The 24,524-nt window shown below is 40.6% G+C and overlaps 1 protein-coding gene across 1 annotated transcript in view; it reads right to left on the bottom strand.

Moving 5' to 3' along the window:
* Positions 1-24,524, bottom strand: part of LOC126248026 (muscle calcium channel subunit alpha-1) — a 922,345-nt gene that overhangs the window by 396,220 nt on the left and 501,601 nt on the right. Inside the window, exons 11-12 of the mRNA XM_049948623.1 lie at positions 16,188-16,333; positions 12,786-12,859 (exon numbers count right to left, since the gene is read on the bottom strand). Coding sequence (XP_049804580.1) covers positions 12,786-12,859; positions 16,188-16,333 — 220 coding nt within the window. The remainder of the gene's footprint in view (positions 1-12,785; positions 12,860-16,187; positions 16,334-24,524) is intronic.

Below are 24,524 nucleotides of genomic sequence, written 5' to 3'. Positions count from 1 at the left end.
CCAATGCTCATCATGATTCCCATGCTGATTTTATGGTCTGTGACACCATTAGTCAGTTGGCTCCCGCCAAGGAGTTATGTCAACACACACTACAGGGTGAGAACCCATTTTTGAGTGAAGTGTTGAATACTGATCAATCTTTCAAGGTATCTCGTACACCTGGTGATCAGATTGAGGCTTGGTGTGACATGCCTGTGAGAGCTCCTATTCCTGGTCGTTGAGCATTAGTCAGTTCAGGGGGATGATGGGGAGGGGACAATATGGCAGCCGTGCAAACACGGCCTCTACACTGCACTGGACACCAATGTTATAAACCACAGGAACCATAGCTACAGCAGCACTCTGTACTCTCAACTTGCCCATACTATTTCACACACCATGACAAGACAGCAACATAATCATTGAGAAACTTGCAACAACTGTTGAAAAGGAGCACATATAACATCTTTGTATTGTTTCCAGCTCCCTGCTCGAGACATGGATGTGGATGTTAATTGTGTGTCTCCAGTGCTCATGAATCATAATAAACTGTTTATCGAAGTGCGAGTAATGGACAAAGTACTCAGATTAAAAGTGGACATGGGTACAGCTGTGACTTGACCGAACTCACAAACTTATGCATATTTCGGATCTCTGGTGTTGTCTCCCATTAATCAACAATTGGCGAGTTACAACAAGCAGCATATTCCAGTTTTTTTGGGGTGTTTACAGCTCCCAACATGTATAAATTTGTGATTCATTCCTTGACTCTTTTGGTAGTGGATGATGTTGGAACCGCAAATTTGTTCAGTCAGGATGCTCTCAGTGCTTTTTGTTTTTCCATTTTGGATATGGTGCACCACAACATTTCTGACCTGGTCCCTTACCAGCAGTTAGATTCTGTGTTATGAGTTCTTGTCTCTTTTCTCAGGTGGGTTACTTTGTAACACTAATGTTGTGGCCCATATAATCCTGAAACCTACAGGGTGGATGCACTTTTTCCATGTGTCCGCTATTCCAGTGGCTTTGTGTGATCAAGTGAGAACAGGATTGAACAGGCTCACATCTTTGTGGGTCATACAGCCTATTATAGCAAGTGAGTGTTCTGCCCCAGTTGTGACTGTTAAAAAAACCTACTGGTCACCTCTGAGGTGACTTTAAAAGTTTCAGTCAATGCTCAGCCTATCACTGATACCTACCCTTTGCCCCATCCAAATGAGTTATTGGCTAAACTCACTGAGGGACAATTTTCTCCAAAATTCATTTATCTGAAGCTTATTTACGGGTTCTCTTGAATGAGAAGTCTAAAAAGCTCCTTGTGGTTAACATGTCCTTGGGGTTTTACCTATATCAGTGCCTCCTATTAGATGTGGATACTGCCCCAGCAGTTTTTCAGCATTCTTTTGGAACAACTGACTTGTATCCATTCTGGGATGCATCAACTATCTTGATGACATTGTTGTGATGGGTGCATCCATGGAAATGCATTTACATAACTTGTGCACCTTGTTCACAGTTTTACATATTGCAGGGTTGAAATGCAACTTGACCAAGTCACACATTTTTGAAGTATCTATGTCTATTAGGTGTTTCAAGCTTCTCAGGACAGGGTTACGCTCTTAGGTGGTCATGTTGCTGCAGTCACAACACTACCTCACCCTACAAATGTCAAAGAACTCCAAGCATTTTCAGGTAAAGTTGCTTACTATCCCAAATTTATTTCAGCCATATTGGCCATTCCATCAGAAATGCTCAGCAGCACAACTCACAAGTTCAAAAGGAAGTTCTTGCTATTGCCTATACCCACAAAAAGTTTCACACATTGTTGTATGGATTCCAGCTCATTACTGACCAGAAGCTCTTGGTTTCATAATTTAATCCATCTGCTTCATTCCTGACAAAGCAGCACAGTGCCTCCAGCATTGGGCCCTGTTTCTGTCTTGCTACAACTGTGAAATACACTTTCAGCCTACTGCGCATCATGCCAATGCCGATGTGCTGTCCTGGCTTCCGATGAGGACAGATCCTACTTTTAATCAGGATGAATTCCTTTGTTTTCACTCAGATGTTGAAGTGCAACATACACTGGAAAGGTTGCCTATTATGGGCTTTAAGATTGCAGCTGCTGTCACTGCCGATCTGGTTTTGCATCAATTTGTTCATCGCATTCAGCATGGTTGGCCGGACAAGCCGCCAGGCAGTGCTTCTGATCCTTCACATACATCTTTTGCCCTGTGTCATCACCTTTTGGTATTGGGTAGTACCATTCTCTAAGCAACAGATGGCCCATCACCTAGGGTTGTTATCCCAACCGCCCTATGGCAGGATGTGCTAATTCCTATATAATGGACATTGGGGGAGGGGGTCTCGCATACCAAGTTACTGACCTGTCAGCACATGTTCTGGCCCAGCAACAACAGCAACACTGTACATTTATTCATGGTCTGCTCTAAGTGTGTGCTACACAACAGGCAGCACGATGGGGGTGCTCTCTCCGTGGCCTGCACCACAGCGTCCATGGGAACACATCCATGTTGGTTTTGTGGGACCCTTCCTAAATTCTTCCTGGTGGTTCAACAGCCGCCATGGCTCTGATTCACACCATCTCCAAATGTTTTTCTATTTAAGGATTGCCTTATACGATTGTGACAGATAATGGTCCACAGTTTGTGTCTCAGGCCTTCCGTGACTTCTATGCCCATCAATGCCTTCATCACATGACTGCTCCTCCTTTTCACACCCAAAATAATGGCGAGACAGAACATCTCATCTATAAGTTAAAGATTGAAATTAAGAACTGTGTCACACACTCCTCCTCAGATGCCACCTTGACATGCATCTTGAGTTTCTACAGGTTTATGCTGGTGGGAGATCATACTCCAGCTGAGATGGATCATGGCCGTCAGCTACACATCCTACTGCATCTGCTCATGTTAGCCTCTAACATATGCTGGCACAGCCCCCATCGTGGTTTGCTCCTGGCTCTGCTGATCAAAGTGGATTACAGCCAAGGTCCACAGCTACTGAGGCCATGGACTCTGTACGGTGCTCACCAGTGATGGGCTGGTGGTTCGCCACTATGACCAGTTGCATCCTCGTGCCTTGGCAAGGGCTGTGGGTCCACCACCAGTGCCTCTGGCTCTGTCTCTGCCACCCCCCTCAGCACCTGTCCCAACCTTGTTGGGTGTCCCTCCTGCAGTGCAGACCACCCCTCTTTGTAGATGTCACCTGCTCCTGCTCTCCTCCACAGTCCAGGATCCACGGCACCTACTGCTGGGCCTTTCCACGACGCTTTACTGCCACCAGCGATTTCACAGCCAGCAAGGTTGGAGCCTTCAGGTCCTTCAACACTGGCATTCCTTGCGTCCCTGATCAAGTGGTTGGTGCCTTCATTGTCAATGCAGCTTCACTACATCAAGGGATCAGACATTGAGGTCCTACCAGCACCCTTGTAAATTGTCTTCTCTTAAGGTACATTACAGCAGAGAGGCTGAAGCAGGTGTCCACGGTCGCACCCTCCTGCTCTTTTTCAACGGTTTCAGCCCAGTATCTCCTTTCACCATCATTGACACACCTGTTGTGTCAGTTGCAGGGGCCACAGATGTTTCAACAGTCACTCTGATGCTTGCATCGCTGGTGCATCCCTTCTCCAAGTGGAGAGGGACACTATAACCCTGTCCGTAACACTCGGATACATGCTGCAGCACCAGGTTGTTGGCAGGCTACACTTCAAATATTCTTCCAATGGCATCTGCACGAGCAGGCCAACAGAGGCCACTTACAGTGGGCCATATGACCTGTGCACACAGCTTGGCAGCCACCATGCCGTATACTGGAGTCCTCCTCTTTATTAGCGTAGTGCAGCAGGCACTCACCAGCCTGTTGTGTTCATACTTACTGTGAGGAAATGCTTGTATCAGTATCTCAATTGTTTCTGTGTTTGTCTGAGTGTTCTCAACAGTCGTTCACTTGTATGTTGAAAAAGAATAAACTTTGGTTCATTATGGCCATGCTGATGTCTGTTTTCTACAGTATGATACACTTTTTTGCGCTCATTTTTCCTTTGTTCAGCTTTAGTTTCTCAGCTATATTTTGACTTCTCTTAAATCATGAATCTCTGTTTATATGACAACTTTCTAAAATGACTATAAAACCATGTTGGGTCTTTCCCATTCCTTAAAACATTGCATAGAACATACTATTCTATGGCATACTGAATGATGCTTTTGAATTTTGTCTATTTGTGCACCAAATTTTCATCCTCAGCATTGAATACATAATGTTGACTGCTTAGATACTCTGTAATTTGTATCCTGCCACTCTTGTTAAGAAAAGTATTAAAGTATTTTCCTACCTTCCATAACAGTCCTTGTAACACCCATCTCTCTCTCTCTCTCTCTCTCTCTCTCTCTCTCTCTCTCTCTCTCTCGCTCGCTCTCTCTCTCTCTCTCTCTCTCTCATGCGTACCTACTGTTCAGAAACTTTCAGTACACTGTGAGTGGTTATCTTTACTCATTCCAAAGCTCAAATGGAAAAATGCAGCAATTAGTCCTGGATAATCTGAATTTATTGTAGATCAATTCTGACTATAGAAAAGCTATCGCCAGAGCTAAAAGAAACAAGTACAATACAAACATATACAAGACAGCGTAATGCAGTAATAATACAAATGAGAAAAATGTGGTGTCACCGCCAGACACCACACTTGCTAGGTGGTAGCTTAAATCGACCGCGGTCCATTAGTACATGTTGGACCCGCGTGTCGCCACTGTCAGGATCGCAGATCGAGTGCCACCACACGGCAGGTCTCGAGAGACTGACTAGCACTCGCCCCAGTTGTACGACGACTTTGCTTGCGACTACACTGACGAAGCCTTTCTCTCATTTGCCGAGAGACAGTTAGAATAGCCTTCAGCTAAGTCCATGGCTACGACCTAGCAAGGCGCCATTAGTTACTTCATGAATCTAAAGAGTCTCACTTGTATCATCAAGAATACTGTATACCAAACGATGATATAAAAGTTAAGTGTTCTAGTAGCTACGTTCTTTTCTTTATCACATTCATCACGTATCCTGTTCCAGACTTCGCGCCAGTTGGCGTGTGTGTACGTGTGCCCTTTCGGCTACCTGTCTCTGTGGACTGGCTGCCTTGTCAGTCCACTACATTGGCGACGAGGATGGGGTCACGTGCGACGTGACGGGACTTCCGTCGTTGATCCATTAACTCAGTTTTTTTTATTACAGAGGGGAGCTAACCCTCTGACCAAACACGCTGAGTTACCGTGCCGGCTCGATACCGGAGCTGCAGTTCCATTGCTCAATCACGCCACGTGCAAACAACTGGGCGCACCTCCGTTGCGTGCCACAAATGTTCAGTTAAATAGTTATTCCTGACAAGCTATCCCTGTATTAGGACAGTGCACTCTTCTTGCCACATACAAGGGACAAACAAAACTTGTGTCTTTTTATGTTCTTCGTTCTTCTTCGGCAGTGAACTTGTTTGGTTTGGATTTATTTCAGTTGTTTAACTTGTCTATCGTAAATCAGGTCCTATCAGTAAACGAGACTGTGCCTTCAGACAATGTTTCTCGTCTATGTGTGGAATGTTCAGACATTTTTGCACCGGGTCTTGGTTGTGCTAAGAACTATGAAGCACATATGGAACTGAAAGTAAACGCGCAACCGAAATTTTTCAGAGCGCGCAATGTTCCCCACGCATTGCGTGATGAGGTCCCCAACCGCTACGATATCTTGTATCGGTCCACTGCTCAGCACAGAAATGCTGATGCGTTGTCCCGTTTGCCTGTTGCTGCGGATAAAGCATTCGATTCTTCCGAACTTGCTTGCATGTTCATTGATTCGGAAACCGATGATGTGGTCGACTCGTTTCCGGTTGATTTTCGTCGTGTAGCTACAGCCACAGCTGCTGACCCTGTCCTTGCTACTGTTTTGCGTTTTGTTGCTACGCAGTGGCCCTTGTCAAAGTCACGGATCGAGGATCCGTTGGTTCGCCGATTTTTTGCTCACAAGGAGAGACTTTTTGTACAACATGGTGTTTTGTTGTTGCGTTCTGATAATGATCAGTCTAGGGTCGTGGTCCCACGATCGTTACAGTCCTCTGTCTTAAAGCTTCTCCACCAAGGACATTGGGGTATCGTGCGTACGAAACAATTTGCTCGTCAGCACTGTACTTGGTTCGGAATCGATGCTGCGATAACGAATATGTGCTCTTCTTGCATGGCGTGTGCCGAACAACAATCCGCACCGCCGCAGAAATTCTTTGCATGGCCGAACGCCACTTCCCCATGGCAACGCTTGCACATCGATTTTGCTGGTCCATTCTGGAATGCTCGATGGTTGGTTGTGGTCGATTCTTTCAGTAATTTTCCTTTTGTTGTCCGGATGTCTTCCACGACGTCATCTGCCACCATACAAGCGTTATCCGCTATTTTTTGCGTTGAAGGTCTTCCGCAGACTATTGTTTCCGACAATGGCCCACAATTCATGTCCGCTGAATTTCAGTCATTCTGCAAGGCCAATGGTATTCAACATCTGACATCCGCGCCGTTTTCGCCTCAGTCAAACGGTGCCGCTGAACGATTGGTCCGGACTTTCAAGTCACAGATGTTGACATTGAACGAGTCGCATTCTCGGGAGGACGCGTTGTTGCTCTTTTTGTCCTCGTATCGCTCTCAGCCCCGCGATGGTCACTCGCCGGCTGAGTTGCTCCATGGTCGTCCTCATCGAACCTTGATGTCTTTGCTGCATCCGCCGCATCCGGTTCCTGTGCAGCGGCAGACGCCTGCTTTTGCTCAGGCGACGTTGTCTATTATCGCAACTATCGCGGTTCCCGGCATTGGCTCGCAGGGCGCATTCTTCGCTCCCTCGGCCGTGCGATGTATTTGGTTTTGGGGGCCTCTGGTGAGGTGCGACGGCATCTCAATCAGCTGCGCCTCTGTCGTCGCCTGGGTTCTGCCGCTCCCCGTCTGCTTTCAGCGACGGTGCTGTCCGGTCAGCGCCCTGGGGACCCATCTACTGGCTCGCCTCATCCCCAGGTGTTACCGACAATGCCTTCCATTTTGCCTCATGGCGTGGCGTCGCGCCGCCACCGCAGCCGCCGCCGGCGCCGCCCGCAGTGGACGCTTCGCTGCAGCCGCACAGCGCCTCCCTGGGTCACGCGCCGCCGCTCGCTTCCCGTGACTAGCTGTCCTCCGCCACGGAACTCTTGCCCGATCCGGACCAGATGTCGTCATCGCGCGTCAGATTCCCTGACGCAATGGAGGTCGACCCTTCGGCCCCTCCTGTCTCATTACGGGCGCATACACCGCATGTTGACGTGCACCCTGGACTAGGTTTTCAGGCGTTTCCTAGCTCCCCTTGGACCGAATGGCAGGGTGCGGGTGGCACAGCCTCGCCTGTTGTTAGGCTCCCCACCTCATCGCCTACGTCAACACGGGGTCCTCCCCACGGCGGACGGAAGCCTTATCACACGACCGTTCGCCGATTTGCGGGGGAGGAATGTGGTGTCACCGCCAGACACCACACTTGCTAGGTGGTAGCTTAAATCGACCGCGGTCCATTAGTACATGTCGGACCCGTGTGTCGCCACTGTCAGGATCGCAGATCGAGCGCCACCACACGGCAGGTCTCGAGAGACTGACTAGCACTCGCCCCAGTTGTACGACAACTTTGCTTGCGACTACACTGACGAAGCCTTTCTCTCATTTGCCGAGAGACAGTTAGAATAGCCTTCAGCTAAGTCCATGGCTACGACCTAGCAAGGCGCCATTAGTTACTTCATGAATCTAAAGAGTCTCACTTGTATCATCAAGAATGCTGTATACCAAACGACGATATAAAAGTTAAGTGTTCTAGTAGCTACGTTCTTTTCTTTATCACATTCATCACGTATCCTGTTCCAGACTTCGCGCCAGTCGGCATGTGTGTACATGTGCCCTTTCGGCTACCCGTCTCTGTGGACTGGCTGCCTTGTCAGTCCACTACAAAAAGTACGTGTTATACATCACCCTATGAGGTTACATATAACTTGTGCTTAAATACATACATCTTTCAAATTTGAATACATAGTCACACATATAAACAGATTGCGTAAAGGAAGAGCACCTTCTATGTGGCCGAACAGTTAAGGAGATCCATAAACTTACCCTTCTGACCATGGTGCAATAGTCACATATGCAAGTCAACAGCTGGAACACAATGTCTACTCACAATCAGGGGAGTGACAATGTTGGACTTCTCTACCACATCCTTTCTATCAATGGCAACACGTTCACTGGAGCAGACCGCCACTTTTCACCCTTACTGTCCAATGTAGCAATCATCACAATCCACACAATACGAGATGGAGATTTTCTACCACCACGGATCATCTGGCATTCACCAGCTTAATGAGTAAGTGGGCCTCACAATCTGTAGTATATGTGATATTTGAGCAGATTCTCCCTAATTTATGATAAACATTTTTGCATGTCAGTTGAAATGCATTTCTTATATGCTCTATATGACCATGTTTTTCTTATTAGATTTATGTCAAGGTGGAGTTGTAAACATTTTTGCTTGTAACTGCTTTGTGTAAAGTTTTATATTTTAATTTTTTATGGTGGTTTGTCTAAGTTCAGTCTGTTAATTTCTGAGAATAAATTCTTTTTCACATATAGTCATTTTCCTGAGCCCTCAATAGATGGCCATGTTTTCCACATCTCTGCCCTTTCTTCTCTCACTGTTTTATATTTTAATTGAAATTTTTGTTTTATTAAATTTCATATGACCTGATGTGTGTACAACATTGTGTATGTCGTTTTTTTTTTAAATTTATGCCTTTATACGCAAGTGTATCCTCTTGTCATTTTCTTCCTACATTTTTGTATCTGGTTTTTGGACATATTGATGTGCTTATGTTTGTACTTTAATTAACACTGTTGACTTACTTTTTACAAAATTTGATAGTTTCTAACATTAACAGAGTATGTTACATCTATACACTATATGATCAAAATCATCTGGACACCTGGCTGAAAATGACTTACAAGTTCATGGCACCCACCATAGGTAATGCTGGAATTCAATATGATGTTCACCCACCCTTACCAACAGTGTCTCCTCAATAACAATTTTGCGAACATTGCTGTATATGGGCCTCTGCAGCAAGCACCTGGTTCATGCACCCATAATGACTGCTGTTCATAGGTAACAAAGGCTGAAATTTGCATGCCATTACCATAACTGGACGGACACTGAGAGGGGAAAGGTGGCCCTTTCAGATGAATCACGTTTTATGCTTCATCAGACACATGGCAAACACCTTGTGACAATTGTCAGAAAGGTCCAGGCTGGAAGAGGGAACATTATGGTGTGGAGAATGACCATATCCAACCCTACATGGAGTTTATTTTTCATAGGCACAATGACGCTCACCAGCAGAAAAATGCAACAAGCCACATAGCTCCCAGTATACACTATCTGATCAAAAGTATCCAGACACCCCCAAAAACATACATTGTTCATATTACATGCGTTGTGCTGCCACCTACAGCCAGGTACTCCATATCAGTGACCTCAGTAGTCATTAGACACCATGAGAAATCAGAATGGGGTGCTCTGCAGAACTCATGGACTTCGAATGTGGTCAGATGATTGGGCGTCACTTGTGTCATACGTCTGTATGCGAGATTTCTACACTCCTAAACATCCCTTGGTCCACTGTTTCCAATGTGATAGTGAAGTGGAAACATGAAGGGACACATACAGCACAAAACCGTACAGGCTGACATCTATCCAGACCATCACACAGGAATCCCACTCTGCATCAGGATCCACTGCAAGTACTATGACAGGTAGGCAGGAGGTGAGAAAACTTGGATTTCATGGTCGAGCAGCTGCTCATAAGCCACACATCACACAGGTAAATGCCAAATGATGCATCTTTGGTGTAAGGAGCATTGGACAACTGAACAGTGAAGAAATGTTGTGTGAAGTGACGAATCACAGTACACAGTGTGCGTATGGCGAATGCCCGATGAACATCATCTGCCACCATGTGTAGTGCTAACAGTAAAATTTAGGGGCGGTGGTGTTATGGGGTGCTCATGGAGACAGATTGTGCCCCTTGTAGTTTTGCATGGCAGCATCACAGCACAGGCCTACATTGATGTGTTAAGCACCTTCTTGTCTCCCACTATAGAAGAGCAATTCGGGGATGGCAACTGCATCCATCTACACAATCAAGCACCTGTTCATAATGCACAGCCTGTGGTGGAGTGGTTACATGATAATAGCATCCCTGTAATGGACTGGCCTGCACAGAGTCCTGACCTGAATTCTATAGAACACCTTTGGGATGTTTTGGAATGTCAACTTCGTGCCAGGCCTCACTGACTGACATCAAGACCTCTCCTCAGTGCAGCACTCCATAAAGAATGGGCTGCCATTCCCCAAGAAACTTTCCAGCACCTGATTGAAAATATGCCTCTGAGAGTGGAAATTGTCATCAAGACTAAGGGTGGACCAACGTCATATTAAATTCCAGTATTACCAATGTAGGGCACCACGAACTTGTAAGTCATTTTCAGCCAGGTGTCCAGATACTTTTGATTACATAGTGTACATGCACAGTTTGAAGAGCACCAGAATGAGTCTACTGTAGTCCCCTGGCCACCTAACTCACTGGATTTAAACCCAATTGAGAGTCTGTGGGACCACCTTGATCGGGCTGTTCACACCCTAGATCCTCAACTGAGAAACCTAGCACCGCTGGCTATGGAACTGGAGTCAGCATGACTTCACAGCCCTGTCAGTGCCCTCCAGAATCCTTTGACTCTTTCTGCATGTCTCAAAGCAGTCTGCACAGCAAATGTGGTTATTCAGGCTTTTGACAGGTGGCTACATAAATGTGACTGGCCAGCATATAATCTGTATTTCTTCCAGAATAGGGGGTAACTCACTTTCTTTCAGGTTTAAATATGAACATTATTGTGTTATTAATTTCAGATATTTTTGTATATTTCTCATGTTTACAAACACCGGGTGTTTGTGTAACCATGAACACTGACAAAAGTGCCTGGGAGACAGAACCACCTTTTGGACTATGAGAGAGGGTGGACTGTATGTACTGGATTTCAAAGGAAGAGCATTGTACTGAGACACTGAGTTAAAAAGAAAAGAAAATGAGATAACATTTTGCTGTTATGAAATAAAGTTTAGGAAAAAGGACTCATTTGTTCATATTATTTTTTATATGTGTGTGAAAACAATGACCAGTGAAAGTTCCAATAATATATGCATTTATAATGTTCAAATAGCAGAAATGATTGAATTCTTTCTTCTGCTCTTATTACACTTCTACTAATAATTATTATTCTTTTTATTTTTAAGTTAGTTATACATACCTGAGAATGAGCAGTATGTGCCCAAATATGTCCAACCATCATTAACATTACATTTCCTGCTAAGTCAATATTTCTATGATAATTGTTGATACACTAACTGCAATGATATATTTAATTTTGAGGAATAATTTTAAAAAAATATTAATAATTGAACATATAAAGACATGCATGGAAAGATTTTCAATGAGCTAATCAGTCATATTAGACATATTGACACCTACCAAAAGAGAGCTAAGAATCCAGACTTTATAGCAACATACTTTAATTCTCCTAAAAACAATTTCATTAAGATATAATTGTGGTCAAAGTTCACACCCATCCAAAATTTCCACAGCCAATTTAGCCAGTGTGCTTGTTAGCTACCTGATTCTGCCATAATATTTTTGTTGTCTTCATTTTCCTGGACTAAGTGACACCCTTTATTAATTAAAAAAGTTATTAATTAATAATTTGCATACTTATCATAAATGATTAAAAGTCTAAAGATGGTGCCTCTGCTCATAAATGGATTATCCCAAACATAGGCATACAAAATGATTCCATGAACATTACACTTTATTAACCCACCACAACCAAATTACTGTCTTAACACACAGTGCATGCAAATTAGAAAAATCCAATGTAGCAGTTTTCCAAATGATTATGTAGTGTCGAAAATACTAAAATGTTCATAAGCTATCATTAACAATGCTAAGCCCACCCCAAAATTTTCAGTCCACAGCTGGTAATCATGCAAGTAGGATCTATGTCAAAAGACCTGGATGAGCTTGTATATGATTATATCTTTGAGAATATGCCACTTGCATTCTTACAGTAAACACCTTTGTAGAAACATGTAGTGTCTGTAACTTCTTTCAGCCATTCTGTAGATAACGTTTATTCTAGTCACATAATTTTGTGATCATCATGAACATCTGTGCATTTGTGTTACGTATCTGGAAGCTTGAATGCTAACAAACTGTGCACACTAGAACTGTTGTGGTGATATAATGTCAGACTTCAGGCATGAAAGTTCACTATATGTGTCAGTTTCATACTATTTCATAGGATTGTGGAGATTCCTGCCTGTAAACAATGACTATATCCGAAAACTGGAACTGGTCATTGTGTCACATATAGTGATGATAAATAAGGGAAAAACCACATTAATTAAAAATTTTTGTTGTGTACATTATTAGGATACTTTCCATAACAACAGTCCTACAGCAAGTCAATAAACTTTCTTCAATGAGGCTCTGAGGGCAGAATAAGGGTTTGCAAGTAAGTCTTCCCACAAGTTTTGTGGTAAAAAGGTATATTGTGTAAAATGATAAACATATGAAAAGATGACACATTCAGTTACATCCAATACACATTCACTGTCAAATTTCTAATATTACCTTCACTTTCCCTTTATATTACCTGAAATCCTAAGCTATACATCTTGACTAACATTTCCATTGAGAAGAGAGCAACAAAGAAGAGATTGGTCCAGTCTGAAAGTAAAAAATGACAAATGTTAGTAAAAGTAGAGATTAAAAGATGATTACAGCCTTAGGAATTTTTTTTAGCATAATGATACCAAGTAAAAGTATTTGTGAGAAGTATCATGCCTGGCCAAGGTGGAGCTCCCATGTTTTAAGAGAAGATTGGATCGGATTGTTTGGGGGAAGAGACCAAACAGCGAGGTCATCGGTCTCATCGGATTAGGGAAGGACGGAGTAGGAAATTGGCCTTGTCCTTTCAAAGGAACCATCCCGGCTTTTTTCTGGAGTATGGCCGGACACGGGATTGAACTGTCGTCTTTATGAGAAGACATTTACATGTGATTAGTAAGACATGTTAGTTCCCTCTCTTTGTTTATCCACAAATTCCTCAAGTCTACATACCTTAATTAACTGACATTATATTACCAAATTCTAGCATCCATGCCAAAATATTGGTATTTTAATATTAATACTAACATATCTGGATTGATATACAACAATAGACCCTCCCACAACATATACAGCCAACAATGATGAGGTGGAAGCTATTATAAAGTTAACAGCTTTATTAATCTTACTAACCTATTCATCCAGAAAGCTTTGTAATTTATATGAAGGAGACACTATAGCAAAGGGAAGAAACACAAAGTTTCGTAAGAATCAATCTGTAACTTTTACAATTATGCACTGTCAATGATCTGTTGAATTGTTTGAAATTGATATATTAGCTCTGAAACCACAAAAGATGTGGGGTTGAACAAAAGGATTTTATTCAAGGTAAGAAAAACAAATGAAAAATGTTATACTAACCAAATATCATCTCCATAATCTGATTATCAGATATGTACATGTGTGAATCAGATATAAAATACTATATAATTTTATTTATCCATGATCACAAAATTTCAGTGTGTTTCTCCCTTTATTAACAGGTTACCAGGACTTTACACATGTTGTTACAAAGCAAATGTTACTTTTCTTTTGTGATTTAAAGGTACCGCATAGAAAGGGCAGATGAGAGTTTAAGCCTCATATTTCCCAAAGAAAATCAAATTTCTGTAACACTTTGTCAAATTGATTGGTTAACATACTACTGTCTGAGGCATATTACATTATGTGTAGCATTACTGAGGGAGCAATATGGTACTGTTGTCTACAGCATATTTTGTGAAAGAGTAATATGTGTTTTTTTTTTTTTTTTTTTTTTTTTTTTTTTTTTTTTTTTTTTTGGGTGAAATACATTTTTCCTTCATTTTTATGGCACTATGTTATATTTATCTTTATTTTCTTTGACTTTACATGCTAAAATAATATAAACATAACATCATTACTTCAGTCAGACTTGAATAGAACATTTTAAAGTCATAAATAATATTACCATGCAAATTGTAATTGTTTGCTGTTATTAATGATTAACTGATGTCTCTAAAGTGTAGCAAATAAAGCTATGACTGCTGAACTTTTTCTCTAAATCAGTATCTCAGTCTAGTTTCACTTTGCAGTTGTGTTTACTGGGTACTGCCACCATCTGTATATTTGCATTTCGTTATTGTATCACTTTTGCCACCTCAACATACACTGAAGAGCCAAAGAAACTGGTACAGCTGCCTAATATCGTGTAGGGCCCCCGTATGCACGCAGAAGTGCCACAACACGATGTCGCATGCCGTCGTCTAATGTCTGAAGTAGTGCTGGAGGGAACTGACACCATGAATCCTGCAGGGCTGTCCATAAATCCATAAGAGTATGAGGGGTGGAGATTTCTTCTGAACAGCAGATTGCGAGAACTTCCAGATATGCTCAATAATGTTCATTTCTGGGGAGTTTGGTGGCTAGCAGAGGTGTTTAAACTCAGAAGAGTGTTCCTGGAACCACTCTCTAGCAATTCTGGATGTGAGGGGTGTCGCATTGTCCCGCTGGAATTACCTAAGTCTGTCGAAATGCACAATGGACATGAGTGGATACAGGTGATCAGACAGGATGCATACGTACATTTCAACTGCCAAAGTCATATCTAAATGTATCAGGGGTACAATATCAATCCAACGGAATGCACCTCACACCATTACAGAGCCTCCACCAGCTTGAACAGTCCCCTGCTGACATGCAGGGTCCACGGACTCATGAGGTTGTACCCATAAATGTCCATCCGCTCAATACAATTTGAAATGAGACTTGTCCAGCCAGGCAAAACGTTCCAGTCATCAACAGTCCAATGTCGGTGTTGAAGGGCCCAGGTGAGGCAAATAGCTTTGTGTTGTGCAGTCATCAATGGTACACAAGTGGGCCATCAACTCTGAAAGCCCATATCAATGATGTTTTGTTGAATGGTTCACATGCTGACACTTGTTAATGGCCCAGCACTGAAAGCTGCAGCAATTTGTGGAAGGGTTGCACTTCTGCCATTGTTGAACAATTCTCTTCAGTTGTTGTTGGTCCCATTCTTGCAGGATCTTTTTCCGGCCACAGTTATGTCAGAGATTTGGTGTTTTACTTGAATCCTGATATTCATGGTAGACTCATCAAATGGTCAGATGATAAAATCCCCACTTCACTGCTACCTCGGAAATACTGTGTCCCATTGCTCATGCGCTGACAATAACACCATGTTCAAAATCACTTAAATCTTGATAACCAGCCATTGTAGCAGTAGTAACTGATCTAACAACTGGGCCAGACACTTGTTATCTTATATAGGTGTTGCCAACTGCAGCACCGTATTCTGCCTGTTTTACACATCTCTGTGTTTGAATACGCGTGTCTATACCAGTTTCTTTGGCACATCAGTATATATTCTCCAGGCAGTGCTATAAACATGAGCCTGACTGACCAGTTATCCCATGTATTACAAATTTCCTTCATTGTGGCACTGAAGAGAACAAGTTGTACACTTATTTCAATTGCAACTATCTTTATTATCAAGAAATATTATTATCTTTACCAGAGTTGTCACACTATTATTATTATTCCAGAATGAGATTTTCACTCTGCAGCGGAGTGTGCGCTGATATGAAACTTCCTGGCAGATTAAAACTGTGTGCCCGACCGAGACTCGAACTCGGGACCTTTGCCTTTCGCGGGCAAGTGCTCTACCAACTGAGCTACCGAAGCACATGCCCGTGAAAGGCAAAGGTCCCGAGTTCGAGTCTTGGTCGGGCACACAGTTTTAATCTGCCAGGAAGTTTTATTATTATTATTATTATTATTATTATTATTATTATTATTATTATTATTACTATTACCACAAATACTAGTACCAACACATTCGACACAACAACAAACAACAGCTATCAATACCAAACCTTTGGTTATGTAAGAATACATTTATAAGTATTACCTTGAAAATCATCAAGCCATTTAGGTTGATGATAATGTTCTGTAGCAAGAACAACCGTATTTAAGAACACCAGCATTATAATTAACCAGTAGAATGCTTGTGACTTCACAGCTTTTCTGCAAGCTCGTCTCAAACGACGATTCTGCCTGAAATTAATTTTATAAGGTATGTCACAATGAGGCACCCATTATTATGGCATTGTTATAAAATTACAGTTAACTTATCAATGAAATTCATGATTTAAGACAAGTCCACAAATGAAATTGTTTACTTAAAATTAATTGCCAGTACTTTGTGTCAACATATTTTATTGCATGTTAAATTTCAAGCTTAGTTGTTTGTTTTACCAAAACGTCTTCATAAATTGCTGATGTGAAACTTACACTTTAAGAGCCATGCCATTGTTATGCAATTAATCTATTTTGACAGCAAGCAATAAACACAGTACTTTCAGGTTTTGTAGTTATACAAATTTTCTTAGTTACCTTCATGATCTGTCTGTCAAAGACAGAAAGCAATGAAAACTGTGAAACACACAATTCATGTGAGCTTCTCCACCATCATTGGGAGCATTTTACGTTAAAAATGCTTTTCATATTGGTATGCGGAATGACCTGGCAGCGAACAAGCAGTTGCCATAGGTAAATACATTATACCAGTACAAAACAGCATTTTAGTGACTGGAGGGTCACAGACAATATACTGAAAAGGTTGTAGATTGAATGCTAGAGTGAAATGTGATTTTTATTACTACATCCCCTTTTTACTGAATAATGAAACATTCAGAACAGCCACTAAGTTGTTGGTGAAAGCAAGAAATGGAAGATCAGTATTTAACATTCCACCAATAAAGTTATTTGAGTATCAGTACTAACTCAGTTATATTAGGATCACTAGTAAAAATGACCATAACTTCATTGTAGCAACCTTCCTGGTATTCACGTAACACGATTTAGGGGAACCAGTGGAAACTTAAATGGAGGAGGCAGGCAAGGATCTGATGAAAGTTTATAGTAATTTATTTCCTGTGTCCAACAAGGAACATCAATAACAAAGTAATTACACATAACATAACTGGTCAGCATTTGTATCATCATTGACACATGCCTCATATAAATGCTGTGAGCCCATTTTAATTCTGATAATGACAAAGGGAGAGATAATCTGAGCTTAAGATTCACTGCAAATATTCTGTTACATGCTTTCACTGTAAAGGCTATTAACACACCAAATTGCAAGGAATAGGGCAGTATATAGTATTAACTTATCAGAAATGCAGGAAAGTTCAAGCACTGGGGTCTCCAGATGTAAATTCACTATAAAATATAATTTGTGGCTTGGAAAAATAAACTGCACTGTGATATTCTTCACCAGCAACAGTCGCATATTCTAATATGCTATTCTTGAGAGCTGGAATTTGCTAATGACAACCAACCGATTGATCTCATAATAGTGTTCCAATTTTATGCCACTCCTGTATACCTGTTAGTGACGACGACGACACAGATTATCTTATTGTCTCAGTGATGTGTGTATTTTGTTCCAAGTACAATAATTATATTCATATATTCATTCATTCTTTAACACATTCAGCACTATGCCCATATGATATACAGTCACGCACATAATATCCATGTGGATGGCACTCATATCCCATAAGGACCCCGCTTTTCCACTCACTGAAATGTGTTTTCCCCCATGTTATACAACTGCCCGCTGCTGCAGTAGTTCATATTATGTCCACTAGATGCAGCAGGAGTCAACTTACAAGTATGCATTTACTGAACATGGTGTACAAACATAAGAAACTAGGTATGGAAACTCTCATAAAGGACAGAAAGAGCCTACCAACAGGCTTCAAAACAAGGACGCTGAAGCAAAATTAAATTTTTTAATGTATATTTCATATCCACAAAACTTCAGGCAACCACCAAACAGATCTCTGTACATTCAAAAGAAGGTTTTACAAGAACAATAAAACCAAACATTATCACAGATTATAATATGAAAAAGACTGGTGTAGACTGTGTCCATCAGCCTTACAGCTACTACCCATTAGCAAGCAAAATGATGAAGTGGTAGAAAAAACTTTTCTTTCACGTATTTCTACTTTCAACTGTGAAAGGTTTCATTTTTTTTTAAGCTGAAATAACAATACTAATAGTATGAATATATATAATACATCATTTGTTTCTATTAAAAAAATCGTCAATGGAGTTGAAGGAGTTGGCCACTAGTAAGTCTTTCAGGCTCCTTTTAAACTGATCTTTATTTGTAACTAAATTTTTTATGTTTGCTGGCAAATTATTGAAGATGAGTGTTCCTGAGTAGTGGACCCCTTTTTGAACTAAAGTAAGTGCTTTTAAGTCCTTGTGCAGATCATTTTTGTTCCTGGTATTGTATGTATGAACTGAGCTGTTTGTTGGAAAAAAAGATATATTATTTAGGACAAATTTCATTAAGGAGTAAATATACTGAGAGGCATTAGTTAGTATACCCAGTTCTTTGAAGAGGTTTCTACAGGACGTCCGTGAATTTACTCCACAAATAATACGTATTACACGCTTTTGGACTCTGAAAACTTTTGTTTGACTTTAACAGTTAGCCCAAAATATTGTACCATATGACATTATGGAATGAAAGTAGGCAAAGTATGCAAGCTTTTTCATCTTTATGTCACCTATGTCTGCTAACACTCAAATTGCAAATACAGATTTGTTAAGGTGTTTCTGCAGTTCTGTGGTGTGCTCCTCTCAACTGAAATCAGTATCAAGTTGTAATCCCAGGAATTTAAGACTGTCAACCTCTTCTATCTGCTCTTCTTCATACTTTATGCATATGCTGGGTGGAAACCTCTTGCAGGTTCTGAATTGCATATAGTGAGTCCTTTCGAAGATTAATATCAGTGAGTTGGCTTTAAACCATTTATTAATATCCAAGAAAATACCATTAGCAGATCTTTCTAGAACTACACTCGGCATACTATTTATTGCAATACTTGTATCATCTGTAAACAAAATGAACTCTGCTTCTGGCAGTGTAACTGATGAGAGATCATTAATGTACACAAGAAAAAGCAATGGCCCTAAGATGGATCCATATGGGACACCACATGTAAATTCTTCCCATTCTGATGATGACTGATGACTTAATTTGTTTCCTGTTAGCGAGGTACGACTTGAACCATTTTGCAGCACTGTCCATGACACCATAGAATTCTAATTTATTTAAAAGGATGTTGTGGTTCACACAATCAAATGCCTTTGACAAATCACAGAAAATAACTGCTGCTTGTAATTTGTTATTTAATGAATTAAGTACATTTTCACTGTAGGTGTAAATAGCCTTCTCGATATCAGAACCCTTCAGAAATCCAAACTGTGTTCTGGATAATACGTTATTTGTGGTCAGATGGTTGAGAAGCTGCCTGTACATTACTTTTTCTAAAATTTTTGAGAAAGCTGGCAAAAGTGAAATCAGTCTGTAGTTTGATGGTATCTCTTTATCCCCTTTCTTGAATAGAGGCTTAACATCTGCATATTTTAGCCAGTCAGGAAATGTCCCAGTTATAATTGACTGGTTACACAAGTAACTTAGAATTGTACTAAACTCACAAGAACATGTCATAATTAACTTTGTTGATATTTAATCGTAACCACTAGAATGCTTTGTTTTTAAAGATTTTATTATGGAAGTTATTTCTTTTGGTGAAGTGAGTGACATATTCATGTACCTGAAGCTATTTGTAAAGGCTAGTTTCAGATATTCAAGGGCATTATTTACCTATCCTGACAATTCCATTCTATCAGTAACGGATATAATGTACTTGTTAAATAGATTTGCCACACTATGCCCATCAGTTACTAATGTGTCATCTACCCTTAATGCTATTTACTCCTGTTCCTTTCTGGTTCTACCAGTCTCCTCTTTCACTATATCCCATATTGTTTTTATTTTGTTCCCTGACATTGCTATCTTCTTCTCGTAGTGCATTTGTATAGATGTCTGAATTACTTTTTTAAATATTTTACAGTAGTCCTTGTATTTAGCTAAATCATCAGCATTGGAGCTAGTCTTGGTTGACAGATACATTTTCCTTTTTGTCTTACAGGAAATCTTTATTCCTTATGTAATCCATGGTTTTATTATAGACTTCTGTTTAATTTGAGTAACCTTTAGAGGAAAACAGTTTTCAAACATGTTACTGACATTGTTCATGAATGTCTTATATTTTTCATTTCTGTCATGAGCACTATAAACATCTTTCCAGTTCATATCTTTTAGCCGTTTTCTAAAACACTCAATTTTTAGTTGATTGACTACTCTCCTGTACTCAGATTTAGCAGTCTTGATAATCTGCTTAGAATTTACATCTAAAACAAGGAGCTGCATGTCATGATCTGATAGTCCATTTATTACAGGTTTTATGATATGATTTTGTTCCTTTGATTTATCTATAAAAATGTTATCAATGGCTGTCCTTGAGGATTTAGTGATTCTAGTTGGAAAGTTTACAGTGTGAGTTAGATTCAAAGACAACATTACTACCTGCAGTAAATGTTTACTGGAAGATTGAATTAGAAAATCTGTATTAAAGTCACCAGCAATCAAAATTTCTTTGTTTCTTTCTGTTAAATAACCCAAAAGAGTTTCTAGATGATTTATGAATAGATTATAATTTCCTGCAGGTGCTCGGTAAATAGTTACTATTGTATAGGATATGTTATGAAACTCTACTTCTGTTGCACATGCTTTTAGATGCTGCTCTAAACAGAATTTATTAATGTCAATGTTCTTGAATTTATGATAGTTTTTAATAAATGGGGCAACTCCTCCTCCATCCATATCTACTCTGCAGAAGTAGGAAGCTAGCTTAAATCCTGAAATGTCTAAGATATCTATACCAGTGGTCACTTGATGTTCAGAGAGGCAGATTATGTCAATTTGGATGGATGAATTCATTTCATCAATACAAATGAGTAGTTCATCAACTATTTCTGAGTCCCAGAATGTTCTGGTGTAATAAGGATAACTGATATTGAATACTAATGGGATTATAACTGCTTTGGCGAAGATGAAATGGCAGTTTCTGTTTACTTTCTGTTAAACATTGTTTAAATGGAGGCTGTATGCTAAAATCTGACTCCTGTCCATCTGTTTTCTCAAACTGAGTGTGCCTGCCAATCTCTCTTAAAACTCGTTATCTTTCCCCCTTCCATATCCTAAAAAAGGCATCCCTCTGACACCTGTGACCACTGGTATTTTACCACTTGTGACAGTGTCCCCCCTTACGTTTTTTGCAATCAACCCAGACAGTTTTCCCTTCCCTTTCCTATTGAGATGAAGGCCATGCCTAGTGTAGTCCCACCTATTGATAGCATCCACAGGAATCAAACCAGCCACTCCAACTCCAAGTTCACCCTCCCAACGGAAGAGTTCAAATGGCGCCTCAACACAGACACAAATCCCACACTTGTATGCTTCATTGCTGATGCTATCTTCACCAGGTCACTCTCTATGGAGTATTCAGAGTCTCTGTCATTGCTATTTCCCGGACCACCCACTATAACCATGGCATCCTCCTTTGTGAAATCCTTGCATAAGCAACCTACATCCTCTGTTACCTGACCCAGATCTGCACTAGGCTTGAAAAAGTTTATGACCTGGTACTCTGGACCTAGATTTTTCTTCAGTAGTTGGCCAACACCTCTACCATGGGAACTACCTAACAACAGAACTTTCTTTTTCTTTACAAATTTCCCTACCTTTTTCAAGTCCTTGAAAGATTGTTGTGCCCTTTCTACAGCTTCAGCTACATATCAGCTAGATACCTCTAGGGAAATTTATAAGAAAAGTTGGCACAGATTTGGTAGCTTCAGGAGGAGACATTCAATCATCAGAACTAACACCAGCCTCTAGCCTATATAGAAATTTTGGTCACAGGTTTTTAGAAAAGGTGCCACCCACTGAAAACAAAGTAAACACCACATGCTACTGTACAGTTTGCTGTGAAATAGAAAGAAAGAGACTGACAAGCATATAAAGAAAGAAAGCAGATTGTGTTGCAAAAACTGCAATGTTGGACATTGGGTACTACAATGTTTCATGATTACCATTTGGAAGTAAATTATGTATAAATTAGATATAATTATTTTTTCATAAAATATGAAATACATATGCACTTGTGATTTTTTGTTTTTATTTCCACTTGAAATCTTTGTGAGCAAATGCAAAACTTTTTCTGGGGGAGAGATTTTTTATGTTCTTTTAATACTAATATATCAGTATTGATGCATACATATTTATAAGCAAGCATATTTCCTACTCTATGAAGTATGGTTTTTAAAATGATGCTACATGTGTACCTCTAAGATGCTTGACTACTGTGTAATTAGTCTTTAAATTTGCCAGAAAATTGACAATTCACCTATGCATTCGAAGAGGACAGACAGTGGTGGTGAATGTGTTAACTCATTCATTTACACATTCATACACTGTGTTCTGTAAATTACAGCAAGAAAGAGAGCTTTTCAGGGTGTGAAACAAGTTAAGCTATAAACTACGAGGCAGAAGCATCCACTGAAGGCAACTTCTCAACTTCTCTAAAGTGTGCTAAACATCAATTGTGACTTGTGCTAATTCACCCCAACCTGCAACTGTGGGAATTACTTCTAGATTGCTTTATATATGTATATTAGCATAAAGATAGCTACTCAGATAAAAATAACAGCTGAATAGTGGAAGAAGAGAAGCCATTGCATTCTCAAACATTTTAACCAAAGCATTTTCATCACTTTACATAGAACACTATCAGCTGCCTATATGATGGCAAAGTTTAGGTCTACATCTACATCTACATGATTACTCTGCAATTCACATTTAAGTGCTTGGCAGAGGGTTCATTGAACCACAGTCATACTATCTCTCTACCATTCCACTGCCGAACAGCGCACGGGAAAAAAGAACACCAAAACCTTTCTGTTCGAGCTCTGATTTCTCTTATTTTATTTTGATGATCATTCCTACCTATGTAGGTTGGGCTCAACAAAATATTTTTGCATTTGGAAGAGAAAGTTGGTGACTGAAATTTCGTAAGTAGATCTCGCCGCAGCGAAACTCGCGTATCATATCTGCCACACTCTCTCCCCTTTTACGTGATAATACAAAACGAGCTGCCCTTTTTTGCACCCTTTCGATGTCCTCCGTCAATCCCACCTGGTAAGGATCCCACGCCGCGCAGCAATATTCTAACAGAGGACAAACGAGTGTAGTGTAAGCTGTCTCTTTAGTGGACTTGCATCTTCTAAGTGTCCTGCCAATGAAATGCAATCTTTGGCTCGCCTTCCCCACAATATTATCAATGTGGTCTTTCCAACTGAAGTTGTTCGTTATTTTAACACCCAGGTACTTAGTTGAATTGACAGCCTTGAGAATTGTACTATTTATCGAGTAATCGAATTCCAACGGATTTCTTTTGGAACTCATGTGGATCACCTCACACTTTTCGTTATTTAGCGTCAACTGCCACCTGCCACACCATACAGCAATCTTTTCTAAATTGCTTTGCAACTGATACTGGTCTTTGGATGACCTTACTAGATGGTAAATTACAGCATCATCTGCGAACAACCTAAGAGAACTGTTCAGATTGTCACCCAGGTCATTTATATAGATCAGGAACAGCAGAGGTCCCAGGATGCTTCCCTGGGGAACATCTGATATCAATTCAGTTTTACTCGATGATTTGCTGTCTATTACTACGAACTGCGACCTTCCTGACAGGAAATCACGAATCCAGTCGCACAACTGAGATGATACCCCATAGGCCCACAGCTTGATTAGAAGTTGCTTGTGAGGAACGGTGTCAAAAGCTTTCCGGAAATCCAGAAATACGGAATCAACTTGAGATCCCCTGTCGATAGCGGCCATTACTTCGTGTGGATAAAGAGCTAGCTGCAGTGCACAAGAACGATGTTTTGTGAAACCATGCTGATTGCGTATCAATAGATCGTTCCCTTTGAGGTGATTCATAATATTTGAATACAGTATATGCTCCAAAACCCTACTGCAAACCGACGTCAATGATATAGGTCTGTAGTTCGATGGGTTACTCCTACTACTCTTCTTAAACACTGGTGGGATCTGCGCAATTTTCCAATCTGTAGGTACAGATCTATCGGTGAGTGAGTGGTTGTATATGATTGCTATGTAGGGAGCTATTGTATGAGCGTAATCTGAGAGGAACATAATCAGTATACAATCTGGACCTGAAGACTTGCCCGTATCAAGCGATTTGAGTTGCTTTGCAACCCCTAAGGTATCTACTTCTAAGAAACT

This window comes from Schistocerca nitens, chromosome 3 (assembly GCF_023898315.1).
Source record: "Schistocerca nitens isolate TAMUIC-IGC-003100 chromosome 3, iqSchNite1.1, whole genome shotgun sequence".
Lineage (NCBI taxonomy): Eukaryota > Metazoa > Arthropoda > Insecta > Orthoptera > Acrididae > Schistocerca > Schistocerca nitens.
The sequence above is the reverse complement of the archived record's forward strand: the minus strand, read 5'-3'. Positions and strand labels throughout refer to the sequence as shown.